Below are 9,343 nucleotides of genomic sequence, written 5' to 3' on the forward strand. Positions count from 1 at the left end.
GTATACGGCCTGGAATGTTCTGAAAACAAAAGACGAGACAGCAGAGGGCCGAGGTAATAACTTTTTGCTTACCTTACTTGACCATGACTGAATACCAAAGGTATTTGTTGTGTTGATGTGACTCTTTTTGGAAAAAGTTGTGGCTGTAAAGCGTGTTAAATCACGCTTTTTTACGTGATAACGTTTCATGTCAGGCAGAACGGCATGGCCAACCATGGCGAATGTAAACTCTCAAAGGACTGCAATAACAAAATGTTATGTTTGACAAATTTCCCCTTTTTTAACTTGACACTATCCACTAACAATAAGTTGATCTTCGACTGCATGTTTAAAACCAAAGAGTTCAAAAGCGTAAAAATTAGTTTAACGGAGTGCAAACAAAAGTGGTTCAACTGCCTCTAGTCTTGATTTGCCTGTACGAGGGCCATGTTTGGTTAACCAGACCCCGCAGGTCACTCGAGGCAGAAGATAAGAGAGGACTGTTTCCCGTCTAAATGACTGTTCCCACTGCTAAAAGTTATTACCTTTTCATCTACAAGAAACAAGTTTCCGAACCGAAGTGATGAAATAATAAGAAAATCACGAATTGACTGTGATCACAGCCCCACAGCAAATTCACAAAGGTAAATGTAAACAAAAAACTTTTGCATATTTATCCCATCACAGCATGTATACCGGCTTCAGATGTGCTAATCTTCCCCACACAGAGAGAAAAACAAACTCATTGCTCACTGCAGCAAGCAATTCCTTTAGCAAGATAAAATCATAAATATTTCTCCAATTAGGCTTGTGAATTTCATCCAGATGGCCTAAATAAACAAAGATCTGAGTGAAATATTCCCCCAGCTGACAAAAAAACAATATACAGGTTCAACCAACATCCATAAAACTCCACATAAACCACAAACAAGAATGCAGTTGTTTATGCTGAATTTGTCATCAAAGATAAAAAAAACACCAAATGAACTGAACCTTTTTATCTTGAAATAGTTCATGAGCAATTTGAGATTGGCCCAAATGTCACACAACAGCATTAGCAATTTTGCATTTAGCACAGTGCTGGTCTACGAGGGGGAATCAGCTGACTTCCATGGGGGCCTCAGGATGACTAATAATTTAAAGTGACAATAGGTCTTTTATTGCAATTTTATGACATTTAAAATTTTTAGATTAGTCACTAGTCACTTAAAACAACTAAAAACCAACATATTTCTTATTGTTTGTCCATTTTTATATTGAATAAACACATTTCCACTAATATGAAGCTCTGAAATATTTTATTGGATAGGAATTTGAGGTTTCTGTAAGCAAGAGGGGGGCATTTGAATATTGTTAAATAAAGCGGATGGCATTGGAGCCGAAAAGGTTGAGATCCCCTGGTCTACGGTCACACACAAGATAAACTCCCTGGATCGTTTTTTTTATGTTTTGACTGGTAATATGAACTTTGGTATTCATAACCATTAACAAAAACAATGTGGATTAATGTTATAGTTTCACATATACAAAACGCCAAATAAGGTAGCAGATACAAACTGTTGATCTGCAAAGTTGCTAGCAGCTATATCTCGCCTCAAAACTGCTGACGAATCACTCAGAGGGAGTTCCAGAAAGGTTATCGGCCCCATCAAAATGACAGCGTGAAACAAAGTTTAGGTTTTGCTCCATAGCCGGGGCGCTCCACAAGGGTCCAATAACTCACAGAGAGCTGCCAAATGCACACGGTCGAACAATGCTTCCTATAAATCAACTCTGACCAGAGAAGGAAGTAAAAAGAACAACCACAAATTCAAAAAACATCTAGAAACGTCATGCATGTCCAATGCACTGCATTCCAGCATGTCTTTTTCTCAACACTGGGACATATTCTTTGCCCATGTTCGCGCAGACAAAAATACACACGCACACTTTTTCTTAATGTGCTGGACCATGACAGAATCAATTTCATGTCAACAAACAGTCTTTATCAGCTAAGAAGATCAGCATTCAGGTGCAGACACACACACACACACACCTTCTACTTACACTCTGCATCCCATGCTCCCTTGCTCATGTTCATTCCCAGACAGAATAAAAATAAAGTGTCAAAACAATAAATGAACGCAACCAGACCCACATATTCATCACTCCTGCAGGTCCAGAGAGACCACAGATTATAAATGTGTATACTTGCACACTTATCGTGAAACCCTAACATTAAGCCTTGGCCTGCACCCACTTCCCAAACAACTTTACCCTGGCACAGTATGGAGACTAATGACAGGATGTCTTCAGCCAAAGCAGACACAATGGTCAGCTTCCAACGGTTAATATCCGCAGGGGAGCTGAGTGGTGCGCACACATTCACAGCTACAGAATGTACACTGTGCACTAACTAGTGCCAAAAGCTTGCTGTGCTAACAATGATTACAAGGTCATGTGGGGGAATGTGATGTGTTGATCGGCACATGATAGTGTGGTTTAACTGGTGTTTCAGTTGGGCATGTTTTGGGACAAACACACATCGAATGTCATTTTTCATGCATACAAACATGGCTGATACCACGATTTCGTGTTATAATTTAGCAGAAAACTCTAAATTCATGTTACTTTTCAGTATTTAAATCAATTATAATCCGTCAACAGGTTATCAGAGTACTCACTGCTTTCTACCTTTGATTTATGCAAGTGCTGCATTGAGGAGAACTGTATGAAATATTCGACTCGCATTACATAAGGCATGCAAGTTGACCGATGAAGTGAAACTTTATGACATAATAATTGATGACAGCTAGATTATAGTGCACACAATAAACCGACTTTGTTTTTCCAAATCCGTAAGTTTTGTAACTTGTGCTGAGCAAAATTCAGTTGAAGCAATGCCATCTCAATAAACATGAACCTAAAAATCACCTATAAAAAGCACCATGGTCTTGACATGCTTTAGGTAGGGTACCATTGTAACACATTTTCTCTACTTTAGTCACAACTAACCATTACTGCAGTTGTGTTAATAATAAAAAGTGGTTACACAAAATGTAAATGTCATGTTTTTGGAAACTAATATGGTGGTATTTCACCATGCTTTTGGAAAGAGTACTACGGTAAAGCTATCTTGTACTACATAAGTCACATATTTTGTGTGTAGATATGCAAATAGGGTAGCAAGAATGTCAACTGGCCTCCAAATCACGTGTAGAAGAAATATTATGTCATTCTGTGTTTCTTGCTATGGATATGCCACGATTTAAGAGACTAAAGCGATGGCATTAGTCAAAGAACACAATGGATTTACATTGTACACGAATTATTCAGCACCATCTGATATCATAGTCACGTTCCTGCCAACTTTCAAAAAGTTGACTCACCTCATTGGACGGAATGCTGACAACACCTGTCGACCTTCTCTTCTCTCTTAGCTTTCTTTTTTCGATCTGTCCTTTGCCTTTCCTTGCGCTGGGTCCCTGGCTCTTCTTCTCTTTGCTCTTGGCGTGTGTTGGACTGTCCTTATCACTGTCATCCACCCCGACCGGGCTGGAACCCTCCGTCTGCGGGACTCCACTCACTTTCTCCGGCGTCTTCTTCAAGTTTCCCCCGGGCGGTTCGGATGTTTCCGGCTCGTCCTTCGGTCGCCTCAAAGAGTTAGACCGGGCCACGGGATACGCGGGCGAAGGCGACACGCAGTTTACCGAGCTTCCGTTGTTGTTTAACTCCGTGTTTCTCCCGGTAGCGGCGGCGATGTCCCCGAGCAACTTCGCTCTCATCTTCTCGCGCTTAGCTTTCCATTCCTCCAAAAAGTCCGTTGCGCTGTTAGATTTAAATCCACCCGTTGCCATGGTTTCCTTTTATGCACTTCTTAAACTTATCCTGCGACCAAACTCACTGTGTACTCACGTATGTATGCTTGTTTAGATCCGCCACATTCCTATGAAGTGTGTTTGGAGACTTTTTGACATAAACAAACTCTGAAACAAACAAAATCACTCGTTTTCATTGACAAACATTTATAAAATACATCAACAAACTGTAATAATATAAAACAGAAGTCACACAATCGCTTTTCGCGTGCACGAGTATTGCTGCATATTTCGCGAGCTCAGTTACAGCATTACACAAGTTTCGTCGCTGTGCCCGCGTTTTAAGTTACCTACCACTTTCGTTTGCGGCTAAAGTTCACCGAAAGTGTTATTAAGTCACGCCAAACCACCAGGAACTGTCGGGTAAATGTTATCTCAATCGAAAGTGACCCACGAAGCTCACCTGCGTGCACTTGAACGCTCCTCAGGAGTTCAGGTGAACTGATCGGTGGAGTGAAAAGGACTGGAGCGATGAGTTCTGCCCTCTGCCGAAGAGTTTCCGAACATCTACGGAAACATCCGAACGGACGAAATGCATGGGGATGGACGCTTGTTACGATTAATGACACATTTAGTGTTATTTTTACATTGACGTTTATATTATTATATAATATGAACTTTTCTCAATGTATTTCTTTTTAAACACAGTTTACTTATTTTATAGTTTATTTGAGCTCTATTGTTTTATTTTATTTGACTTGTTTCACTTTGTAACTTAAATTTCTGGTAGGATATTTATTGTTATCAATTTGTTTGTTTGATTCACATTTGTTATTTTAGTTTGAAGACTTTACAAACGCTCCCCCGATCTTTTATTGGTTGGAAAAATGTGAGAGACCCGCCCCTAAACTTGGGCTAGCCAGCGTTGCTCAGGTTGCTGTCAAGTTGATATTTTCTTGGAATTCTACCTTCAGATGGCCTACTTAAAGTGTATGCATAAAACAATGAGGCGAAAGGAAGAGTAACAACATGAAAACATTTGCTTGGTTGCAAGTTTATTTTTGCACCTCAACTAAAATAAATAGACTGAATTCCTAAAATCATTTTAAATCTGTCTTCTATTAGTTTTTTTCTTTCCACAGAATCCACAGAAACAATAAGAGGTATTTTGTCTATATATAGATAAGTACAAACTGAGGTCATGCAAACACATTTTCTGAATGTTTTAGCCTGCTTTGGAGAAACACACTCGGAAAGCAAACAGTCTTCTGTCAATCATTGCTTTGACTCTGGTTCCAGCACAAACTTTGTTTTCCTTTTAAGTAACTTCCACTTAGCATTCCTAAAGTGCATTTCCAAAGGACCAGATAAGAGAAGAGTAACTCCCACTTTGAGATTTAAATTTAGTTTGCTGTCTTATCATTCACAAGTCTTTTCTAAAATGCTGTTTGATATGTTTGGTTCACTGGAGTCAATCATCCACTCTCAATGTGCGCTAACACATCTCTAAGGAGATGTAAGTCATAAAATGTCTGTAAACTGCTATCTGTTTACTTTCCGTGATGATACAGTCTCCTTGCTTATTCAATTTCTCCATGGATCCTGCAGCGAAGCAAAACTAATTTGCATGCTGATTTCTAAAAGAATCAATGGCGCAAAAGCACAACCATATTTGGAACTGTGCAACAAATTACACGACTCATTGTCTTTTTTGCCATATTTGAGTAGAATTTATTTTTAGATTGGAAATGATGACCTCATGGTCTATGGAATATTAGTAAGAGATAATTCACAATGCCAAGAGAGGACCTTCATATTTTAATTCAAGACTGAAACTTGTATACTGATATAAATATATATATATTGTTATTGTTATCTCAAGTGATATTTTTAAGGTCCTTATAATATATAATATTTATATAATTTGCAACATCATAAGCAACACGATTTAATGGAATCTTTTGAAAAACACATTATAATAAAAATTTTATCATGGTAAAAAACAATACAATGGCTATAAAAACTTTTAAAGCTACAGTATGTAAAAACCTCCGCTAGAGGGTGCACGATCAAAACGACAACAATGGTGTAGCTTGATGAAGCTGTGAAGGAGCGTGGAATGATGGGATGTGTTGTCTTCAACTCCACCGCTGAAATCATGTTAGCAGATGAGGTAAAATGATAAAGTTTTGTAAATGTTGCTTTATAAATGTAAGGCGGCAACAAAGGGTAACATGGATATGACGCCATTGACAGGCGACTGTACAGCCACGTGTCATTGTATAGAATGACGATTTTCTCATGATTTACAAATAGTTGGAAACATTTGAGATATTATAAGAAGTGAGCTGAACAAAATATATAACACTGGCCTTTGTGGTTTTTGGATATTTTACTGCAAAATTGTTACAAACTGTACCTTTAATATGGTATTTTTTATCATAATCATGTCAGATTATATATTATAAAAGCATACCCTTGGGTTATGTGTACTTTTATTATTATCAGTCAACAAAATCATAATCTGTCCATTTTATTCCACTCTCGCTTACAAAAAAGCTTCAGATTGATTGTGAGGATTGGCAGTGCACAGCCCTCTTCAAAACATTCCACACGTTTCTGCCTAGATTTATGTCTGGGTTTTCAATAAGTTTTCCAAAAGATAAATCGTCTTTAAAAGCCATTCCCAGTCAGCACTACCCATGATTCCTTCATACTAAACCTACAAGAATGAGACTTGTTGTACAAAAGCACTCTAGGTGACTATTTGGTTATTGTCTTCTTTAAAATTGTGACTCAAAGTTTTACCTTGTTCTCATTGATCAGAAAATGTAATGTTTTGCCATATGGTTTCACTGGTTTCAGGCAAAAACTCGATTTCAGTGTTCATTATCTTTTGTCACAAAAGTTGTCAGTTATAAATTCTGGTCATTGTAACTCCCAGCACTCTTGTAAACGGTACAAAGTGCATGCATGGCGATTCGATTCTCCATTTCCCTTCTCTAATGATGGACCATAACTATGCCATCTGTGTGGTGCCATCTGCTGAGATGGGTGAGAGTTGTCACACAAAATAGGTCATTCACTATGTTCTGGGCTATCCATATTTTAACTGGACAGATCTGAGAGAGTATATTTGACTGGGTGGCACTATAGGAATAACTTTATGTCCCTTATAATGTCAGATGTTTTATTTGCAAGTTAAACTATTCTCAGCATTGTTGAACAGAGGCATGGGAATTTCAAAATTATGACACATTAAACGAACCAGCTGTACTCATTTATGCACCTGGTGTCAAATGTACCTCATTAATATTTCAACATAAAAGCATAACTTTCATAACTGAAGATTGAGCAAAGAAAATCTGCTTCAGATATTCGATTACTTTCCTAATGTTCCAGCGCATTATTACTCTCTCCTGGGGTGAACATGTGTTATTAGTCACATCTGAAAAGTTCCAAATACTTCAGGCTCAATAACAAAATAAGTCATCTTACCAATCAGATTTTAACTGAGTAGTGACAAATACCCAGAACGGCAGAGGGCAGATTTAGGATATTAAATGAAAAATCATGTGCTAGCGTGTTTGTTGACTCATCCTTGTGTGTAAATGCAGTTGAAACAGAATTACATAAGACACTCTGGAAGAATTAAAAGCAGAGTGCAGCTTGTTTGTTTTAAGGCAAATAAAAGATTGGAATGTGCAACGTGTAAGGCCTTTATAAAGTTTTTATGGTTGAAACATTTCACCATAAAAAACATCTTTTATTGTGCCATAGACGGTTTCAGCAACAACAGCATACACGTTTTTCAGGTCCAAACTTAACTTCTAGTAGATCTCCGAAAAGAATTCATAACTGTTGAGTAGATTTAATTTAATACAATGAATAAACAATACAATAAATACTAAACAAATTGTTGGACCTTCAAAAAACATGAACAAAATATAGGAAAACAGGTCAAAGACCAACAAACATAAAAGACCTGCACATATCCGTTAATTGTATAAATAATCCTGTTAGAAATATTGTTTGTGTAACCATGAGCACATTTTTGGTCATGCCAGAAGTTTGTCAGACCCTACGTTTGTAAAGAATTCTATTGTCTCATGTTCACTCAAACAGTATTCTGGTTTTACCAATCGAAAACATTTCGCAATTGAACGCATGTTGTATTGTGCATGATTATTGTGGGCAGGTTCAAAATATTTTCTCGTCAGTATTTCCCGAATGTAAGATGTTCAAAAGCGAGTAAAACTAAGAGATCCAGACAAATGTGACATGGGAACAAGAGTTAAGCCTTGACTCTGGAGGCAGAAACCATAAGCTGTTTTATAGGTCTGCGCCAAGTATTCAGCCTCAGCCCACTAGCCTAGAATTAAAGTTCTGTGTAAGCTGATTTCTTTCAGGCCACCACAGATAATTGAGATAAATTGGTAGAAATTAAAGAAGACTACAGGAACTAGGTCAACCGAGGAATAAATCATACAGTTTACTAGAGCTTCTTAATTGTGACCTCAGTAAAGGGAAACACACAGGTACAACTTAACTGAGGATTGTTGTCTCAAGTGTGTGAACAATGACGTATGGCCTGAAAATCTGCATTCCATTTTACTGAAGTCACCTTCAAGACAAGTTGAGGTTATATGTCATCTCCTCCTAATATTTAACAGGTAGATTCCAGCAGTTATAAACATGCTGGTTATAAACAGCAACATGCTGGTAATGCTTGAAAATGAACATATGCATTATTAATATTACACAATTTCTCTTTTTAATAGCATGTAATGCATTATACCTCTCTAAACATTTAAAACAATCTAAACAATTGTCGTCACATTATCTTACATTTAACCTTATTATTTCCTTGTGAATCCAATAAAATGTACTTTTTATGGTGTTAAATAATTCAATGTACTTCATATTAATTATTCAATTAAAATGTGGAGTGGATATTTATTTTGTGAAATGTCTGCAATGTGACCCATGTTTCCCTTTGCTGCATATCAGCAAATCAGAAGGTATTGACTCACATTCAATAATTTTCCCTCACAGCAAAATAGGCAGTTTTAAAAAAGGTCAAATTAACTCTTACAGTGTATATACTGTTTAACCCACACTTTGAGAGTCTGGATTATATGATGTATACACTGTCAAATCAGTGTTAATTTGACATTTTGTAAAAAGGCGATTTTCCTTTGCATCATTTTATTTAAATCTTTTTATTATTTGTGCTGTAAACTGGGAAACTGTTTAATGATCTTCACATTAATGTTGGTATCTTATTAAATCCGTGATCTTGGAGCTAGAACCAGAGGAATGAGGTGCTATCTACGAGATTTCAAAATGGAAATGGAGAGTCCAGTTGCATGACTGTGTGCAAATACTGCCTATACCAGCACTTATCCCAAAAGCATCATTTGAGCTTTTCGTGCAGTATGCAACAATGCAACAGGCAGAGCTCTCTGCCAAACACATTTATCAATTCAGTCTACGAAAAGCCTGGTTTAACAATTGTTGTGCAATACAGAAATTATAAGGATTCATTTAAGATGTTTTAGGTTTGT

The 9,343-nt window shown here is 37.3% G+C and overlaps 1 protein-coding gene across 4 annotated transcripts in view; it reads right to left on the reverse strand.

Moving 5' to 3' along the window:
* Positions 1 to 4,347, reverse strand: part of pawr (PRKC, apoptosis, WT1, regulator) — a 42,198-nt gene extending 37,851 nt beyond the window's left edge. Inside the window, exons 1-3 of one of the 4 annotated variants that reach the window (XM_056748133.1) lie at positions 4,240 to 4,347; positions 3,874 to 3,944; positions 3,348 to 3,786 (exon numbers count right to left, since the gene is read on the reverse strand). In XM_056748133.1, the coding sequence (XP_056604111.1) occupies positions 3,348 to 3,743 (396 nt within the window). In that variant the 5' untranslated portion in view covers positions 3,744 to 3,786; positions 3,874 to 3,944; positions 4,240 to 4,347. Of the gene's footprint in view, positions 1 to 3,347; positions 3,945 to 4,130 lie in introns of all 4 variants that reach the window. The other 3 variants (XM_056748132.1, XM_056748130.1, XM_056748131.1) reach the window with 3 other exon arrangements.
* Between the last annotated feature and the right edge of the window lie 4,996 nt (positions 4,348 to 9,343).

The sequence above is a fragment of the Triplophysa dalaica genome, chromosome 5 (assembly GCF_015846415.1).
Source record: "Triplophysa dalaica isolate WHDGS20190420 chromosome 5, ASM1584641v1, whole genome shotgun sequence".
NCBI classification, from domain to species: Eukaryota; Metazoa; Chordata; class Actinopteri; order Cypriniformes; family Nemacheilidae; genus Triplophysa; species Triplophysa dalaica.